This window comes from Tachypleus tridentatus, chromosome 4 (genome assembly GCF_004210375.1).
Source record: "Tachypleus tridentatus isolate NWPU-2018 chromosome 4, ASM421037v1, whole genome shotgun sequence".
Lineage (NCBI taxonomy): Eukaryota > Metazoa > Arthropoda > Merostomata > Xiphosura > Limulidae > Tachypleus > Tachypleus tridentatus.
The window spans coordinates 64,746,620-64,767,625 of record NC_134828.1 but is presented as its reverse complement, the minus strand read 5'-3'; the positions used below and the strand labels follow the sequence as shown (position 1 = coordinate 64,767,625).

At 33.1% G+C, this 21,006-nt stretch overlaps 2 protein-coding genes across 2 annotated transcripts in view; one reads left to right on the top strand and one right to left on the bottom strand.

Annotated features, from left to right (window-relative positions):
- Positions 1 to 21,006, top strand: part of LOC143249298 (serine/threonine-protein kinase PLK1-like) — an 87,393-nt gene that overhangs the window by 710 nt on the left and 65,677 nt on the right. The window contains exons 2-3 of the mRNA XM_076498893.1: positions 3,256 to 3,357; positions 12,948 to 13,051. The gene's annotated coding sequence lies outside the window, so the exon portion shown is untranslated. The remainder of the gene's footprint in view (positions 1 to 3,255; positions 3,358 to 12,947; positions 13,052 to 21,006) is intronic.
- LOC143249300 (putative ferric-chelate reductase 1 homolog) overlaps positions 617 to 21,006 on the bottom strand; it is a 33,086-nt gene continuing 12,696 nt past the window's right edge. The window contains exons 4-15 of the mRNA XM_076498895.1: positions 15,524 to 15,611; positions 14,509 to 14,721; positions 12,926 to 13,024; positions 10,981 to 11,143; positions 10,301 to 10,405; positions 7,952 to 8,067; positions 7,122 to 7,208; positions 3,814 to 3,873; positions 3,238 to 3,337; positions 2,875 to 3,015; positions 2,573 to 2,637; positions 617 to 1,758 (exon numbers count right to left, since the gene is read on the bottom strand). Of these exons, the coding sequence (XP_076355010.1) occupies positions 1,669 to 1,758; positions 2,573 to 2,637; positions 2,875 to 3,015; positions 3,238 to 3,337; positions 3,814 to 3,873; positions 7,122 to 7,208; positions 7,952 to 8,067; positions 10,301 to 10,405; positions 10,981 to 11,143; positions 12,926 to 13,024; positions 14,509 to 14,721; positions 15,524 to 15,611 (1,327 nt within the window). The 3' untranslated portion in view covers positions 617 to 1,668. The remainder of the gene's footprint in view (positions 1,759 to 2,572; positions 2,638 to 2,874; positions 3,016 to 3,237; positions 3,338 to 3,813; positions 3,874 to 7,121; positions 7,209 to 7,951; positions 8,068 to 10,300; positions 10,406 to 10,980; positions 11,144 to 12,925; positions 13,025 to 14,508; positions 14,722 to 15,523; positions 15,612 to 21,006) is intronic.

Below are 21,006 nucleotides of genomic sequence, written 5' to 3'. Positions count from 1 at the left end.
TCTGTTTAAACGTTTATGAACTTAGGCCTAGAGCCTTTAGCAAATGTTATAAAGGAAATAAATTATTACTTTTACAGAATACTCCGCTAAGCTCATTTACCTATAGGTTACGTTACAACAATATTAATTTTGTTTTGTAATATGTCGCAAACAAAATGTTATTTATACAACTTACTGTTATAATGATAGGTGTGTGAATAGTGATTGATATGGCTTCACAACAAAAACATTTCTCCATCTGTTATTTTTATTACAAAATGTAACACAGAAAACATGGAACTATCATGGTAACATTTATTATATTTGTTGAAACTATCAATGTTGCCATCTTCCAGCACCAAAGAAGCAACAGAAGGGGGTAGGTGGGTGTTTGAGAGCTGATATGGTTGTAAAACTCGTAAAAAAAAAAAGTTATATTGAGGATTTCGGAATCCCCTCAGGACATATGCAGAGGTCCTGAAGTTGGAAATGTTTTGTCAAAGATAAACTGAAAGACGTACAGATGTAAATTGCTTTATAAGATTGGTACCAAATGACAGTTCCTTCTTATAAATATGTAAGTTAATACAAAGTGTTTTAAATATCACATCCATTAACCATAGTTTAGAAAATAAACTTGTGTGTGAGAAATTTTTATTAGACATCACTTCAAGTAACTTGGATAAATGAAGCACTGAAAGTACAATCTCGAGCTTAGAATGCAAGATGTTAATGGGAATGTTAATACTTTAATACATAAATGCACTATTTCAAATAATTTATTTATTGATCCTTATAAGTCGATATTATTATTCTATTTTGTGATTATTTAACTTAAAATATTTTGTTGGCATTTATCTTCAACAATGACATATTCAAAAATGAACTATAAAAGCCTTTAAGTTTTAAAACTTTGAATATGTAACCTTCATCATTTAACTTTCTATGTTTAAACTGTATAGAAAAAAATTAATAAATTTTTACATATCTTAAGGATAAATTATTGTTGTAAAATTGTATTTAAATTGAATCACTGAAAATTCTTCACAACTCATTCAAATGAGTTCCTTTTAAAGTTTTTGTTCTCATATATTTCCAACAAATTAAAATTTTCATAAATAATATATTTTGAATGATATGTAGAAGAATTCAAAGGAAATGTTGAGGGCATAAAATACTATTTCATAATTACAACCTGATTCAGTTTCAAAGCAGGTGAGAAAAAAAATTAAGCAAATCACAAATCATCCAATTGTTGCTACAAGTATTTAATCTTCTTGCAACCCTTTGAGTCTTAAGTAAGTTGTTCACTATTAACAGAATGATTTAACTCACCCAAGTGTAACTATAGTAGCAAAAAGTAAACAAATCCAAACTCAGCTTTCCACAATCATTAACATACTTATTGCATTTTACTGGCTGAGTTGTCTTAAGTAAAATATTAAAGATTATGGTGAGTTACAAATACATCAGTTATTCTAAGTTTTTAATCATGAAGTACTATCTTTACTATACTTCAATCACAATAGTTGCTATATTTGTACAATAGTGACCAATGTGATCCCTTTCAAATTTAAGAGTTACAGATAATATTGCAGTAATTAATTGATTACATTATGGAAATTCACCCTTCTTTACAAGCAGAGTGTACATGTTAAACAATGTGACCAGATAAATACTTGTGTGCCTTCACAACCAAATGAGCAACACCAAGGCTGTCACCAGTCCAGCTACAATGACAATGTAGATCCCTAGCATGAAACGACGGAAGTTGCTCCCCTATAGAAATAAATAAGCAGTAATTGTGGTTGTGTAATTTATAAAAATAGTTTGGAAATATTAATTAATATTCAAAGTGAAATTCTGCTGTGTTTATATTTTACAAAATATTTCTTGCAAAATTTATAATATCAAAAAACATCCATAAAAGGTTTATGAAATTACTTGTAGCCATCAGTACATACTTGGTTTTATAAATAAAGATTTAGTTGCAGTTGTAGGTTAACTATATACACTATAAAATAATTTTGATTAAAAAGGGAAAACCCTAATTTTTTCTTCACATATTTAAGTACAGATTCTGTAAAATATTATAGTTTTCTTCCAGAAATATCAATTAATTTATTAGCCTGTACATGTACCTACAGCTATAATAAATGGAAAATAGTGTAATGATATTTGGTTTGATATGATTCAATAAAGTTCTATATATAACATATTTATAATTTCCTCATTACCATTATCCTTGTACTTCACTCCTGCTTCCTCATATTGAATAATTACATTAACTCTTTGTTACAATTTTCTTTGTATTTTTAATATCTGAGAGCTATTTCAGAAACTTTTGTAATAATTCTTACTTTCTTGAATAAATTGTAACCCTACTTTTAATTATATATTATAAAGTTATAAACTTATCTAAAGTTTGTTAGTATTTTGTGACAAGTACAACATTTTACAGTTACTTTATTCATTATTTCTCCCAATACCTCTTGCAACAAATGTACTATTTTGAGATGACGCATTTTAATATGAAAACGTTTAGTGTGATATATTGAATTCATAGAACAAGATGACAGTATTCCAAACTTACTGGAGCATCTTTAGGGCTGTCTCTCTCCTCTCCATTTAATTCTTGCATACCAATCTCTGTTCCTTCTGAAGATCAGTATAAGTAAACCACATGTATAGATTAATGAATTTTTTACTTCAATATCCACATAAAGAGTAAATTATACAATAATTGCACAAGGTACATGTAGCACAGTTTTCCTACATATCCACTAAGAGTTCCAATTGGCAAATCATGTATAATATCTAAATTAAACTATTATAAATAGCTATCATAAGTCACTGAGAAAACACACATTATTTCATACAGAAATAAAACCTTACTTTTTCTATCCATGATGCAAGCATGAAGTTGCATGATTAGATGGAACAGGAAGTAAAAGGCAACATAGCCCACTAGGATCCAGTAGTAAGCGTAAGGAAGATTAGCTGCTTGGAGTGACACCGCAAAGAATATTGTCAAAACTGTATCAAGAATAAAGAAAGAATTAAAATTCAGTTTAATTATTTTAAGATTATGCTTTCAAGGTATTTTTCCTGATCTACAAATACAGAGTTAATAATATCAACATTTTAAACATTTGGGTAACAAGCTTTATTCAATGAGTGAATTTAGCTATTCTTTTTACCATTTCATTTATTAAATAGTAAATTTTTTTATTTCAATATATAATGGTTTTACTTAACCTGCTACAATTTTTGCAGCATTTCCAACAAACCAGTGAAGCCAATTGAAGATGGGCCTTTTTCTAGCATCAGGTTTTGGACGCAACATAGCCATGATTGGCTGAAAGAAAATGAAAATTGGTGAACTTCAATTTTTTTATGTGTATTCATATGACTTACAATACATTACTGAATATGGAGAATGTGAATGTTACAGAATTCACTGATAATATTTAATTATTTCACTTTTAGTAAATAACATGAAAATGCAGTGTTTTTTCTCATTAGATAAAACCTAATGCATTCACTTTTGATCAAAATAAGATAATGAAATTAATGTCTTTAATTAGTCTTAAATTGATACCTCATAATCAAGGATACGTAAAACTAGCCATGAAAGGGAAAGGTTAAGCAACATATGAATTTATTCTTACTATATTCTATTTGTAGCCAAATCTAAACCTGAGTTAGTCAGTTGGACAGAGTTTTTATGGCCCTTTATGAATGAGAACAGTAAAAAAGAAAAAAAATCTAAAATAAATGCAAACAAAAAACAATAATTAAAGAAAGTAAAATTATTCTCTCCAAGACACCTACCTGAAGTAGTGCCAGTCCTGTGGCCACACAACCTAGTATAGGATGGGGGTTAGGTGCAACCTGGAAATTAAAATTCTTACAATAATCATCTGATAGTTTGTATATCTTACAGTGATATCTGTAAAAGTAATTTTCTTTACTTATGTTAAACAATTCGTTATCTTAAACATAGCAAGAAGGCAGAATAGGTCGATTTGTGCTATCATGATGTTTGTTCCAGAATGTTTTCAAGTTGGTTCAGTATTAGTTGAAATAACTGCTCTACTGATCATTTTTATTTTTACTACACAAAATATACATTCAATGTTAGTTTGTTTTAAGGCAAAGCCACATTGGACTACATGCTGTGTTCACCAAAGGGGATATTATCCTATATTTTAGTGTTACAAATCTGTAAATTTACCTCTATCCACTGGGGGACAAACTAAATATCAGGTATTTTAAATCATCAATTTACAGTTAGTTAAATCAAATAACATTGGAGTCCAATTTAAAGAATATATTTAATTACAGCCCCCAGTCATAACAGAAATCTGATTTGGTATGGTAACCTCTTATTTAATGTGTGTGAATTTGAGGTGAAAAGTAAATAACCCAAAACACTAAGTGATACCCAGTATTATGTTCTGATGAATACATTACAGTTCAAAATTTTTGGTAATTTTGTGTAAAATTAAATATTGGCATAAATGTTATCAAACTAATAGAGAAAGAATAGAATTTTGCCACTTGCAGTAATAATATATATGTGTGTATTTTATGACAAGTTTTTACATCTACTAACTTACTTGAAGAGATTTACTACTCTGTGTTAAATTCTTTTAGGTAAAACATTAGTATCAAGTCTTTAAGGATGTTACAGAAAGTTTTAAAATCTTTATCAGTGGGAGTAAACAGTTATTCAAGTTATATCACTGATACTTATGAGAAGTCAACATTGAAGATTCTCTAATAAACATTAGTTATTTGAATAAAATACTGAAAATGTGACAGAGATAACCAAAATGATTCAGTATTATTACTTGTGCTTTATTGTAAAGGTTAGCATGATAACTTACCTTGTCCACAAAGACTTTTTTTTTCAAGATTAAGGGGGAATTAATTGAAGATGAGATTTTTTTATATATTTATGAGAAGTGTTTTTGGTGATTGTTTAAAAATATAAAACTCACATTTTAAAATTGTTAAATAAAACTTACACTCATATTGTAAGGATTAAGTCTCGAGCCAATGAATTGAGCTCACAGTTAAAAACTATTCAGATTCTTAAGAGAACACAGTATCAGATGATTGACACGCTACCAAATCCTAGGTTATGACCTTCAAAATCATGGAAACAGATAAATTGCAATTTTATTAGATCATTTATGCAGATGATTTTGTAGAGGTGGATAATTATTCCAGATGGCTTTAATTAGTAAAAAATATGGCTCAGTAACATTAGAAACACACTTTTTATGTTAAGATAGTTGTTTTATAGGTACAGACTGCTAGAAGAACTGGTAAGCAATAACAGCAAATGATGTAAATTTTGCTAAATTAGTGATGTTCATAAATGAATACAGTATCAGTTATATTTTTCATCTTCTGATCTTGTAAGTTGTAATGAGGAGACAGAAAGAACTGTCTGAATCTTTATATAATTTTGAAATTTTTTAAAAAGCTAGAAGGTTTTTAAGCTAAGAAATTTATTTGTATGCAGTTATCCATTTCATTGTACCACACCATATACAACAGGTAGGTCTTTTTGATAACATAATTACCAACACACCTAACATTAATAAAAATGAAATCAGAAGGTAAAGATACTAAAACACCTACACATTGTTAATGATAGACTAAGATTTTAGAGGGTGCTGACCCATGGATTTGAGGCATAATTCTCGACCAGCTTTGACCATTTACCTGTAGAGTTCAGGCATGAGAAATGTTTTAGAAGAGACTTGTCAACCAACCACATGATTCTATGGCTCTTAAACATATGCAACTTGGGTTAAGATTGGGAAATTTGACTTAAATATTAAAGATAAATAATGAGATTGGTGAATTGGGTTTGAATAACCAGGAGGATGTGTAAAAGGTTTGCAGAGGCTGTTGTTAAAGAAACTACAAAGACTGTGCTTGAAAGATGATAATTTGTAAGAATAAAAGATGAAAGGCTTACTGAGTAAAGTTTGTGAAGTTGTGTTTCTGTATAGTAGTTTAGCAATCAAGTAGCAATGAAAAGACTAAGTTTTTAAGTAATAAAGCAACAAAAATTACTTTATAGGTGTATTGGTTCATTTAATTATGAGATTAATAGAAATGAAAGAAGCTGTCAATTGCCGTTTCCTATCATTATCCTTTAACCTACAATGGAAAATGTATGTGGGCATAGCACCCAAAGGCATTGTATCAAACATGATACAACTGCAAATCTCAAACTGTTTAATCATTATAAGAGTTGAGTGTTTTGGCACACAACATCTGATCTTCTATTGCCCATTTTTTCACTGTCTGCAGCTAATTGGAAGGCAGTCACCCCTAATATTTCAACATAAAATACAGGTGTTAAAAATTACCTTGTGTTAGAAATAAACCACTCCATGTTTGTACATTTGTATGATTCCCAACCTACACTTTTTAAAATTATTACAAAATGGTGGTAATTGGAACTGTAAACCTTTATCTTGATACTTGATAGTTCTGTAATAATTACATAACCAGCCTTCTTCTTAGGTGACAAAACTTGTTTAAGTATATTTCAAATAAGTTGAGATCAATTCAGCTATCTAAATTATGTCTTTTCACCCCAATACACTGAACAAGTCAGAAGTTAAAGCTAGTTATTTATAGACTTTTAGTTGATGTTGATTAATTATTACCCTCTTTATAATCTTAAAAATTAATCTGTTAATTTACAAAATGTTTAATGTTTTGATGATTATTAAAAAGTAAAAAGTGGAAAGTTATTTTTTTAAAATTCCCAGCAACATGAGCTTTTGTTAATCCAAATAAAACATACACAGTTTTAGTGCTTTAGCATAATTAATTAAATAAATGAAAAGATAAGTACTGAATTGTTACAGGTACAATCTGTAATGACTAAATATTCTATAGATTTATTTCTAAAAAGGCAAAAAAACTGTTAATTGATCAACTCTACTACTGTACCTCTGTAAAGCAACTATTTATACATGACACATAAAATCTGACACTGACAAGACATTTATATTATGCATCAGTATGTCAGTACACTAGTAACATCACATTCATCATTGTTTGGTGATAAGGAAGAACTCTATAAAGAAGGTATACAAATCTCTTACCTGACTCCAACCTTGTACGTGAAGGAAAATAAGTACAAAACCAGCAATCATTAAAGACAAACTCAACAACATCAAAAATCGATGAATCTAAGAAAAATATAATTATATTAAACTGCTAGAAGTATTTGAAAATTTACACTGCAAGTCAATAAAACAGGTTTTACCGTACAATGATATAGTTTAATTTTTATAAATGAACTGTACAATTATATTGTTTGAATGAGTTCACTTATGACATTTATAACAAATTTTGATGACAAGTTTATCACTAATATTAGATAGAAAAATTCATTGTATGTGTGGACACAACTTAAATTTCAGAAAAGGACAACAAATTAAGATTTAAACAAATTTTGAGCATACATTACTTTTGTTTTTAAATTGGTTATTGAGGAGAAAAGTATAATAAGTTTTAAGTAAATTAGGAGCATGTTATCAAGTGTAAAGAGTCCCAGGTTCCAATACTATTCAAGGGAGTCAGAAAGAAACTGGATTATAACATTTTCAAACATTTTGACATAAAGTTAAAAAAGCTTTGAATTGTCAACTAATTTAAAAAAAAAGGACTGATAAGATAAGGCTCTGAAAGCCAATATTAGAGTTAGTGTTCATGTGAGGTATCTGTCTGTACAAACTTAGATAGAATCATCTTAATATGTTTCTAACTAACACTTTTCTAAGAGAAATTAGATTTTGTTTTAAATTGCCACTTTCATTTAAAACAATGTTAGGATAGTAGCAATTTTCAAACTAATATTATTATACAAGTTAACGGATCCATAGTCATTATGAGTTAGAATTCACTTGTCTTGAAATGTATCAATACTTACAGCAAACCAAATTTTCACAGTACATAGTGTATTTGCTTGCCACACTTGTTTATAATGCCTAGCCATGAGAATTGCAAGGCTTGCAAATCCAATCCAAGCTGCCACCATCAAGCTTCCTGAGTGAGGAGAAAAAAAGTAGGATTTATGTAATATAAAAATAAACTTTAAGTAACAAATTTGATCTAAAGCAATTAGTTAAGTATGATGTAATCTTCTGTTACCAAAATAAAGTAAAAGAAAATTAATGTCAAGGGAAAATATATGTAAATAATACACTTGTAAAAGAAATAAACCAAAATAAAGGTTCTGTTTTAGATCAGTGTGGCTAAAATATTTTTATTAGTCATGTTACTACTTACTAAAAGCCCACCTTTAAAGTATGTAAAGCTGCGTTCTTAAAATATGATAAAGGTAAACAAAACCTTATCCACTTCTTGTGGTAGTTTGAATTGTTAAAAAACATTATTATATGCAATTGTCAGCAGATGAACACTTTAGCTTAGTTAATGGAGCACTCTCCTTTAGTGCAAGCAGTCCTAAGTGCAAATCCTGCTAAAGGTCGTTAAAAAGAAACTAGATTACTACATTCTCAAGCACAGTGACATAAAATTCAAGAGTACTTTGAATCAACATGTAATTTAAAAAGCAAGAAGGACTAACTGGATCAGTAACTAAAATTCAGAATTAAAGTTAGTAATTCATTGAAATATATTGAAAAAAAATTATTTTTTGACACCAGTTTCATGTTAGTGGTTTGTTTGTTTTGAATTTTGCACAAAGCTACACGAGGGCTGTCTGTGCTCATGTTAGTGGAGCAAACAGAAAAAAAAATTGGGGTCATTTACATTTTATCCAGAAAATTAGTTGTTGCACACAAAAAAATAATTGCATGTGCAAATAATATTATAGAAAGTATTTTTAGAATGTCTGAATGCATAGATTTTCTTGTAAAATATGTTGATGTTTGAGTTTTGTTACCTTGTATAGTAGTATTTTTAACAGAAAATAATTTTTACAATACTTTATGACACATCAAAATATCATGTACACAGATAACGACAAACCTTCTACCACTTGGACACTGGCAGACTTCAAACAGTATCCTCAGATGAAATTAAATTCATTTCATAAACTATAAAATATGTAACAAGAATAAAAAACAGTAGTTAATACAAAATATTATGTTTTACCTCTCTATGCTCATATGGGTTTTTTGACCTTTGACCTCTGTGTTTCATTCCCACCTCAACATGAATTATTTGTATGTTTTGATATGTTATAAAGTACAGCATGAAGATGCATTTTTTAAAAAAAAATTCCTTGAACACTCAAATATATTGGTTTACCATTATGAGGAAACTTCTGCACTTTTTAAAAGTTTAAGTAGAAGATTCCTTTTATTTGTAAATGATACTGCAAAGAGTCATATTTTCAAATATAATAATAATCTGCATAATATTCTTTTATACATAATGTGTGAAAAACAAAATTGACATTGTTTCTTTAATGTGCAAGCATCTGTTAGTACAGTCATTACGTGACATCTATTATCACATTATTAAATACATGCTATATTACAGAGAGATAATTTATGACCTGGATGTTAATAATAACTCATCTGTATGCTAATACTTTATGCATTCATCTTTTCTGAAAGCTATGCTGTAACTCAAGAATCATATTACATTGAATGTATAAGGTGTTTGTTTAGTGCTGATTGTTTTGTTTTGTAAGGTTAAATAAAATATTGTAAAATGGTCACATCCATGAACTGCATTGTATAGATGCTTGATTACTGAGATAGTTAAAAGCTGTTTAGTAAAGTTTGTTTGATGGCTGTCTATTTATTGGTTATACTGAGTAGTCTACAGTCTATTGGTACCTGATGTTAAAGTCAAAATATGAATATAGTATAGTACACTAGCACTTTGTGAAGTAGTACCCATACTGTTTTTGCTGTTCAACATATTAAAGTCGCTTGCCCAGTTTAAGTGAATTGTCATTTGTGTCATGTTTTTAATTTTTCATCAATAAACAGTTACCAGGAGTTCAATATGAAATTCCTACAAATCAACTATTTTAAAATCATTTTATTTGTACAAAATAATATTTTCTGAACATAACCTGTCTGGATAAAATTTATATATTTGACATTTTCTTTCTATTGATCCCAATGGTCTGGAATTGTTGCCAAACATTCACTTTTTTTATGTATTTCAATGAGATACTAGCTGAATACTAATTCTGATAATGATATGTTTACTGATCTTAACTGTCCTCTTTTCTATTTGATTTTTTTTTGTAAAAAAATAAATCCGTTTCAGGTTTTATAATAAAAACTATACATACCATGCAGTTTGATGAAAAGTGGCACCTTGGCACCAGCCACCACTGAAACCAATGTCAGGTTTACTGGTTTATTTGAAACAGCTCTTTCACTGTGTTTCCTTTTAACTGTGGAGAAAAGAAGAAATAAAACAAGAAAATATACAATATTAAGTATTTGCACTTTCAAACAGTAGCAGTTGTTGTACATTATGTTTTCCAATGTTGTTTCTCAATATATTAAAAAATAAAACAGTATTGCTAAACAAATCTACACTAACTTCTTGAGTTCAAACTTGATACAGAGAGGGAATTTTAAAAATATATTTTAGTGTCACTAAGAGAATACACTAAAAACTGCTAATTAATATTTTAGTTCATACTTATAAGATTGTTAATTCCAAATGTTAACAAAAATAAGAATTATGTATAAAGCTAATAAGTATAATATACACATGTACAAAATATAATTTTGTGCTTGTATTAGTTATTACATCTATTTTATAAGGCATAATTCCAAACAGAAAGCAGAGATAAGGCAGATATGAAATTCGTGACAGCACAGCGATGCAAAGTCACAATTTTCATCCATGTTTGTTGTTGATATCTGAGGAAAGTTTATAATGCTTTCCTAGTTAAATATTATTATGTCTATTAATGCAAAATTTGTTTTGTAATAATAGCAAATTCCAAAATCTACCCACCACCATCAGAACTTGCAGGTCCTTTGGCTAGAAGAAGGTGGTAATTTTGGTTCACTATGTTGTGAATAGTGTTTTTCACAGTAGTAAGAGGTTTACTTTTCCAGCGGCAGGTCATCACACCATCCACATAATGTCCTGATTGATCATAAATCTCCATAGGTTCCTAGGGAGATTAATAACATTAGTATATGATTCAAATAAATATTTCAAAATACCTTCAAATACCAGATGTTATCTAATGAGCTTTATATACTAATTGGATACTATTTAGGCCTAATATCAGGTTGGACCATTATTTGCCAGAATAACATTCTAAATCCACTATGGCATAGATACAAAAACAGTATTTTGCTTGACTTCATCAATGAGTATGATTTGCAAGGGAATTAACTGAATTATTGTGAAAAATGTTATGTTCAAATTCATTACAAAGAGAATCAATAAAGCTGAGACCTAGTAACTATGTCAGCCAAGGAAGATAAGTGAAATCATTATTTTCTAAATGTTGTTGAATTATCTTGAAAGTTCTGTTGTACATCAAAATAAAAATACAGCATTGTGGGACAGATATGATCAGCAGTAATGATCATGCATGTTGAGCATTCTTCTCCTTTCTAAAGAAAATAAAAGATCTGATTCCTAAAACAACATTTCAACACCTCCAGTTCCTTTTATTGTTTAAGCAAGGTCAAATGTAGAGTCACCAGCTTTCCTACTTTTAGTGGGACAGTTCTACTTAAAGTATTTGTGTTTTATTAACAATTGCTGTAAAAGTATTAATTTATTTCAATTAGGAGACATCCATGTGATGAGCATGGAGTCAAAAAGTGGCCTAAATTGTGTAATGTCCTCTATGGAAGGTCCCTAACAAAAAAAGTCATACTTCAAGATTTTTAAGAGTTGGCAACCATACTCACGTGACTTATCTACTTTTTACAGACAGGTGAAATGCAACTTGTCAGATCATGTCACATTCTTATAGTCATTTAATGTCCATGGTATGCACTTCAGCTCTACTGAAGCTGTATATAAATGGCAGGTGATTGGTTGAAATTTGGTAATCAGCTGCTGCTTGATATTGTTAATAACTTCTTAGGCCCGGCATGGCCAAGCGTGTTAAGGTGTGTGACTCATAATCTGAGGGTCGCAGGTTCGCATCCCTGTCACGCCAAACATGCTCGCCCTCCCAGCTGTGGGGGCGTTATAATGTGACGGTCAATCTCACTATTCGTTGGTAAAAGAGTAGCCAAAGAGTTGGCGGTGGGTGGTGATGACTAGCTGCTTTCCCTCTAGTCTTACACTGCTAAAGTAGGGACGGCTAGCACAGATAGCCCTCAAGTAGCTTTGTGCGAAATTAAAAAAAACAAAAAAACAAAACAAATAATTTCTTTTGCACAGAATGCCTCGAGGTAGTCAAATCTTTACTTTTCTTAATAAACCAAATAAACTGTATCACATGATCTTTTAAAATTTGAGAGATCTGTGGTAAAAAAAATGGTTTGACCTCGGTTCTGTATTGAAATTGTTCTAGCCATCACTTGAAACATCAACTGATTAGACAGTCCTGTATAATATGTAAGTCGGTGGAGGAGTTCCGATACCTATAGATCATAATGCTATTAACAGTTTAAATATTCCTCTAATAATGTTTATTATATATTATTTTTCTACAACCAGTTTACTCAAAAAGTGATTCTTAAAAGTACAAGGATTATGTTAAACTGTAAGGCATTACAAAAATTTTAACCACGTTTTCTCATTCTGTACCTTCAACTAAGAATGAGAACAAAAACAATGGATATATTTAAAATTCAACAACAGCTTAAATGAATTTCACTAGAGTGAAAGTTGTCTTTTCTATTATTATTATTTCAATAAGTCTTTAAATTTTTAATTCTTTTTTACATTCTGATAGCTGATTGTAAAGTATATTTTGAATTCTTACCTTCAAAATTTCATTGTTGTAGGTTGAAGGGATGTTCCAACTCTGACGAACAATGACTTTCTCATTTAACAATACACATTCAGTTACACTATCATCACCCTGCATTTAAGAAGATTAGAAAAATAGGTAGGTCAAAAAATGTTGGATTTACTGCTAATATAATTGAGGTATTCAATTTGTTTAGCTTGCAGATTTTCAGGTTGGCTATTAATTTTTGTCAATACATAGTATATTAATATTGTGTCTTATTTTTACATAGGAATTAAATCTATTTTATTTTAAGAACTTTATTGAGAAGGTAAAGTTAAAAAAAATAAACCAAAAGTTTGAGTTATTTAGAAGTCAAAATACAATATCATTAATTAACAAAGCAAAGTAAGAAAGACTTGCATATAAAGCTGATAAGCATATTATAACATTTACATAAGATATTTCTGCACCTGTATTAGTTATTACATCTATTTTATAAAATACATTTCCAAGCATAAATCAGGGATAAGACAGATCTGAAATGCATAGTAGCACAGTAAACCACAGCTACAAATTTCATCCATATATTTTGTTGATTTCTGAGAATTTTGAGTATGTCTTGAATATATTCTACATAGTTCTTAGAAGTATAAGTACACTTAAGATATGTTATATTGAAACACTTCTGAAATTTCTTCATGTTGTTACAATCTGCGTTGTTATATCTGGCCATGCTATATCTGATATCCATGTATCTTGACAATAGCCCTGCAGTGCATTTTCCATTACAAAAGACTTATTGTAAGGCTCTAATGTCGAGAGCACAACACTCCTTGCAGCTTTATATAGACCACTCAATGTACAAGGATAACAGTTGTTCCAGTACCTATTTCAACTGTTCATTTGCACAGAAATCTAAAGCCACTTGATCTGATGACCTTGACCTGTGTGTATTTTTATGAAATAATACCATGAATGCTCATTTAATTTTCCTACTGCTTTAGGTATGCAACTGTTGAACTAAAGGTAAGACTTATAACCTTATCTTGAACCCAGGTATTGTTGGCTTTATTTATAGAGGAAGGTTTTTCTTGATTATATTGCATACTGTTGTCCTGGACTTATGCATGTCTTTACCTTTGACCTTCGTGTCTACAAACTATCAACTGTTACACTTTGCTTCCAATGGGTGCAGAATAATTTATTACAGGTCTTATTATTAAAGGCCCTGGTGCCCAAGTTGATTCATATTCCTTTTTTTTTCAGTGTCATTAAGTGCAAGGAATAAATATGATTTCAGAATTTCAAATCCCTGATATGAGCATATCTCTATGGTCTAAGCATATGAAAATTTTGTTTCAGAAAGCACTTGTTTATACCTTTCCCAAAAACAGTCATGCTTTGATGACATCACACTACCTAAATAATGCCAAGCAATGCCAATGTACTTATAGTATGTTCTGTGCCATTAATACTTTATTTTGACTGTGGTTATCATGCGTCAAGCTGATCTGCATATCAAAAAGTGTTTTAATATAGCATACTAAACTCTTAAATCACCAAGTTAAATATTTGAATTCCATATTTCCCTAAAATTACAGAGTTTGATGTACCATTTTGTTATCTTCCGACATACCAACAGCAATGTATTTATTAGAAGATCCTAGGGCACCAGTCATCTCAAACTCTACCTCACCTTCTTTGTAAATATAAACTAGAATTACACTACAGCTTTTGTCTCTGATACAAAGTGATGGCATTCCAAAACAACTTTTCTTCTGAGACTCACAATCACTGTACAAGTTTACTGAAGGTGCTGGCTTTCTCTGTATGTATAAAAATAAAAATATAAAGATCATAACATTGAAATTATTATATGTTTATAATATGCACAGAAATCAGTAAAGAAATGTGATGAATGTAGACCTCAATAACACACCCAGAGTTACATTATCATATGTTTTGAAACCATCAAAGCTAATTTGAATAGGTACACATTTAAATACTTTTGGTTTATTTGAAAGTAAAAGGCACTAACTGCCTTTTGTGTTACTGAATTTTGGAATTTCTTCAGGCATAAGATTTTATATATGTATATAGACTTTTACATGCATAATTTAATGATGCATGTAAAATTAAATATTAAGTCTTTTGTATGAATTTTAGACATATTTTCTAAAAATATATGAGAACAGTTGGCTATCTCAGAATGATTTATAACAAAGTTGAAAAGCTGAATTTTGATTGAGACTTTCATGCACAGCCTAATAGTAAATTATGTTTGAACATATTGTTAAAAATATCATGAGATTTGGATTCACAAGTGAGAATAATCCACCAAAATCTTGAAAATGTATAATTACAAAAAATAATCCACGGTATATAGTATATTTCAACATTATAATAGCAATACTACTTGCATACATGTGTAATAATTTTTGTTTTATTTTGGTTTTGTAATGTCACATTCAAATCTAATAACTGTTAGATACCACATAAAGGCTCTTCCAAATGAACAAATGGTTTAAATCTGCTAGCAGCTATTAATAATACACATATTTTGACAGCTTGAACTACCACACCTATACTTTTAAAGAAAGTAAATGATTTTGAAATTTCAATACTTACCACTGGTTGAGGAGATGGGCCAACAATTGAAAGAGGTGGAGAATCAATATTTATCCAAAATGTCTTAAAGTCTTTCAGTACTGTGCCTCTGAATAGAAGGGAAAATGTGTCTAATTGATATACTTAACACTCTTATTCAATTTTACTTTCTTATGTCATACCATTTACAAGATATGATGCCAGAACAGTGACACTTTCTTTGTACTTATTCTGTACACAGTGATATAGGATACAATATAGCTGTACTATGAAATGAGGAATTGCCTTATAGATCAAATCCTGATGCAGAAAGTAACTCCTAGAGTTGAATCAGTATATAAGTTTGACCTAATTTATTGGTCCTTAATTAGAGCCTCCAATTAAATTTTGTAATTATGAAAGTTATAGGAGAATGAGATGTGTAGTATCTGCATATTACAACCCCTTGTCTTTTAATTAAAGCTTACCCTCAAGCCAACTTTAACCAAGTGACTGCAGCTTCTCTAAATGTCTTTGAAAGTTTTGCAAGCCATACATTGTATGTGGCATGCTTGAATTCAACTCCCAGAGGAGAACTGTACCTTATTTGGCAAATCAGCAATGAATGGGTTAATTTAAACATAAGTGTCAACATGAATTTAAAATGTTATCAAAGAAAATCATATTAAAAATTTTACTTCTTGATTGGAATTGGTGTTGCATCATAAAACAAACAAGGATGCTAATTATTAGTATAGAAGGAAGGGCAATCCACCCCATCCTCCCCAGGAATATAAAGAGAACCTGACAATAAAGTACCAGGTGTATAGTCCACTGTTTTGGCTGTAAAACTACAGTACAATCAAGTTCATGCTACATATTATTGCATTTCCACTTTAGTAAAATCCAAGAACTTACAGGGATATCCACAGGAATCTCCCCATACATGAGAACAGCACAGTTGCAGAACATGGGAATTCAACAAACAGACAACATGTACATGAGGTTCATGGACATAAACAACCACAACTAACATAAAAGACAGATAACTAAACCTGTAGCATATAAAGAAACATAAAACAAGGTCAAACATAAAACCCCTCAGTGTGGATTCCTGTACGTGGTGAGGGGACCTCCCAGAGATGGTTCTGTTCTTTCAGTTTACCTCCTCTGGGATCTAAACATCCACCCATGTGTTTGCCCTGCGTGGCGACCTGTGAAGGGGAGGAGAGGATCCTGGTGGTTGCGGGGTCCAACCCTAATACACCACTTTCGCCTTGAATTCCTGTAGATGGGCAGCCTTTGGGTGGCCCCCCTTGGGTCCACTTGGGTTAGAGTCAACCAAGTACCAGTGTTGGAAGTTCTCAATGGGTGTTGTGGACATTGTGTCTGATGCTGGTGTTTGGGCATAGTGCTCATGAAACCCTGGTGTTGCTGCAATGTCCTTGCATGACATTGTAGTGCTTCCCCTCGTAGGGCTCCATGGTGGGTGGGGTCAGTGGGTATCGAAATTTTCCTTTTTTCCTATGGATCCTCCAACAAAAAATTTAAATAAAATAGTGAAAAAAACAGTCAATAGGTCCACGTCTTGAAGATTCTGAGCAGCAATCTTCAACATCTGTAACACCTGTACCTCATTTTCTTATATTACATTCTCTTTCAGAAAAACCTTTAGGGCAAATGTTCCCCTTTTTTATTCAGAAGAGACTAGAGGGACTTGCTGGCTCTCCAAACTCAGTAAGGAAGCTTTGATCTGGAGACATATTGGTTGAAACATCCACATCCCAACACAGTGAACTCCTCTTGAATTCAAAGGCAATTGGGGATGTACCTATTGAGGTTACCCCTCATGCTACCTTGAGTTCATCGCGAGGAGTTATTGTTGAGAGGGATTTGAAGAGCGTCCCTGAGTCAGAGATTCTCGCTGGTCTCTCCACTCAAGGAGTTTCTTTAGTGAGGCGCATCTCCACTCGCAAAGACGGAGTTACACTGCTGACAGATATCCTCGTTTTGACATTTAAATCACCACTTGCACCTGCCACCATCAAGGCAGTTTATCTAATTTGCAGGGTATGGCCGTACATTCCAAACCCTCTTCGATGTTTCCAATATCAGAGGTTCAGCCACTCAAAGATGTCCTGTCATGGTTTCCTGACATGTGCTCATTGTGGTGGCAAGGACCATGATGCCTATGAGTGTCACACGGACCCACATTGTGTCAACTGTGATGGTTGTCACCCTTCCTACTTTTGTTCTTGCCCAAAATGGTTGGAGGAAAAAGAGGTGAAGCGTTTGAAAATGGCCCATAACATTAGTTATCCTGAGGCTTGGAAATTGCTGTCTGGCACTCCATCTCGGACATATGCTGCTGCACTTCATTCCACAACTACAGTGGGAGTGCAGACAGATCTCTCTGCACCTCCAAGAGAATCATTTTCAAAACAGATGAAAAGCCTTTTGACCTCCATGGTTAAAAAGGTTGATGAATCGACTTCTACACCAATCTCTGTTCCTCCCATACAGTCCAACAAATCTCAAGATCCACATCCTTCGGTTTCAAATACAGGCATTTCTTCTGATACATCTTTTTCTCCAACCCCACGATGCAAAACAATAATTCGTTCGTGTCCTCAGTCACTGGAATCCCCTTCCAACAACAAAGACCGGCCCAATCGACCCAGGGCAGGATCCATGGAGGTCAATAGACTTCCTCCGAATAAGGACAGTAAGGAAAAAAGATGTGGTCGTAAACAGAAGGGTTCTCCAGCCACTTCGCCTACCCCTCATTAAACATGGCCACCGTGTCACAATGGAACTGTGGAGGTTTACGTTCTAATCTGGATGATATCAAAACACTGATTGCTTCCTACCATCCTGTATGTCTTTCCTTACAAGAAACGTTTTAAAACCTGCTGATACAGTCACCATTCGGCAGTTTTCTCTGTACAGAAATGACAGGTTGTGTGATGGTCGAGTACATGGAGGGGTGGCACTATTGGTTGATCAGCATGTGCCCATCCCGTCTTTGTCACTCAACACACCCTTGGAGGCCATAGCCATCCGTGTTTCCTTGGGTCATAACATCACTGTTTGTTCTCTCTACCTGTCCCCTGGAGAGACATATGATCAATCAGATCTTGATGCTCTTGTTGAACAGTTGCCATTTCCATTTCTAATCCTAGGGGACTTTAATGGACATCATCCCCTCTGGGGAAGTGCTGTTATTGATAGTAGGGTCGCTCTGTAGAGCGTATGCTCTCTGATCATAATCTTTTTCTTTTCAATACTGGTTCTTCCACTTATTTTTATACACCTAGTCAGCTCTTTACCGCTATTGATCTCTCGGTTTTCTCCCCTTCATTATTTTCCCATTTTTCATGGAGGGTTGACAATAATCCACTAGGCAGTGATCATTTTCCTATACTTTTGAGAGAGACTGGCCGTGGTCAATGCCACCCTACCCGCGTGCCCCGGTGGAAGCTGGATCAGGCAGACTGGTCCACTTTCATTGCTCTTGCAGAACTTGATCCTGCCATTGTGAATCAGCCATCAATAGACGACTGTGTTGCAGCGGTAACTGACTGTATTATACAAGCATCTGCTCAGTGTATTCCTAAAACCTCGACACGTTTTCCATGATATTTTCGTCCGAGGTGGAATCCTGCTTGCCATTTGGCACGGAAGGCTCAAAAACGGGCTTGGGATACTTTCCGTAGATATCCCACACTTTCGAACCGCATCACTTTCCAATGGGCCTGTGCACATGCTAAGTGGGTAAGACGTCAAAGCCAGAAGGAATCTTGGATTAAGTTCACAACTAGCATATCTTCTACCACCAGTTCCAAGGTCATATGGGACAGGATTCGAAAGGTCAGTGGGCACTACAATTCTGTCCCCCTCTCCATCTTACTCTCTGATGGCTAGAGGTAGCTGATGTCTAGAGCATTGCCGATACTCTAGGTGAAAGCTTTTGCCAGGTATCTAGCACTTCTGCTTGTTCCTCCACCTTCTTGGCCAACAAGACTCGGGTAGAGTGTTCACCTCTTTCCTTTTGTACTGACTGTCTTTTTGACTATAATTGTCCCTTTACACTGGTGGAACTGAAAATGGCCCTTCATCGGTCTGACAGTACATCTGTTGGACCTGATGATATACACTATGACATGATGCACTATCTCTCTCCTGTTTATCTTGATATTCTTCCAACTGTTTTTAAGTGGATCTGGCAGGAGAATGTTTTTCCTAATGCCTGGTGCCAGGCTATTATCTTACCTTTCTCTAAACCTGGGAAAGATCCCAAGATTCCTTCACACTACCGTCTAATTGCTTTGACGAGCTGTCTCTGTAAGACCTTAGAGAGGATGGTTTATGTTCGTCTTGTTTGGTTCCTCGAATCAAACAACCTCCTTTTGCCCACCCAATGTGGGTTCCGATGACAGCATTCCACCACGGACCACCTAATTTGACTTGAAACATCAATCAGAGAAGCCTTTCTCAAATGCCAACATCTTGTTTCAATATTCTTTGACATTGAGAAGGCTTATGACACAACATGGAGGTATGGCATTTTGCGAGACCTCCATATATATGGGTTACATGGCCATTTTCCCATGTTTATTAAAAAAAATTTTAACGGACAGGAGATTCCAAGTTTGTGTGGGTTTGACACTTTCCCGTTCTTTTGTACAGGAACTTGGGGTTCCTCAGGGCTGTGTTTTGAGTGTCACACTTTTCAGTATAAAGATAAATGCCATCACTGAAAAACTCCCTCTCACTGTTGCAAATGGGCTCTATGTTGACGACTTTCACATCTTGTGACAGTTGTCGAACATCAGATATATTGAGTGGCAACTATAAACTGCCCTCAGTCGTGTACCGAAGTGGACTACGGTGAACGGCTTTAATTTTTCTCTCTGTAAAACTGTTTGCATGCACTTTTGCCACCAACGGGGTATTCACCCTGATCCTGAACTCGGTATCGGTGAAGTTTCGCTGCCAGTGGTCCGTGAGACCAAGTTCTTGGGGCTTATCTTAGACCGTAAGCTGACCTTTATATCACACTTAAAGCAGCTACGGGTCAAATGCACAAGAGCACTGAACATTCTCCATGTCCTCTCTACTGCCAGTTGGAGAGCGGATCGATGTTCTATGTTAAAGATATATTGTGCTCTTATTCATTCAAAACTCGACTATGGATCAATGGTCTATGGCTCTGCCAGACCCTTGGTCTTAAAGATGCTGGTCCCTATTCGTCATCAAGGACTTCGACTCTGCACTGGGGCTTTCTGCACCTACCCAGTTCAAAGCTTATATGTGGAATCTCACAAACTTTCTCTGCACCTTCGCTCCTTACCAAAGCATTCCACTTGGGGATGTGTTTTCCTTCCTCAGTGGGCCTTACTTTTTCAAAACAGACAATCTGGCATTGCTCCTTTTGGCCTTCGCATCCAGGCGTAATTGGATGAATTGGGTCTGTCCTTGGAAAACATTGCAGAATCCACTGGTCAGCCCATCCCACCATGGCT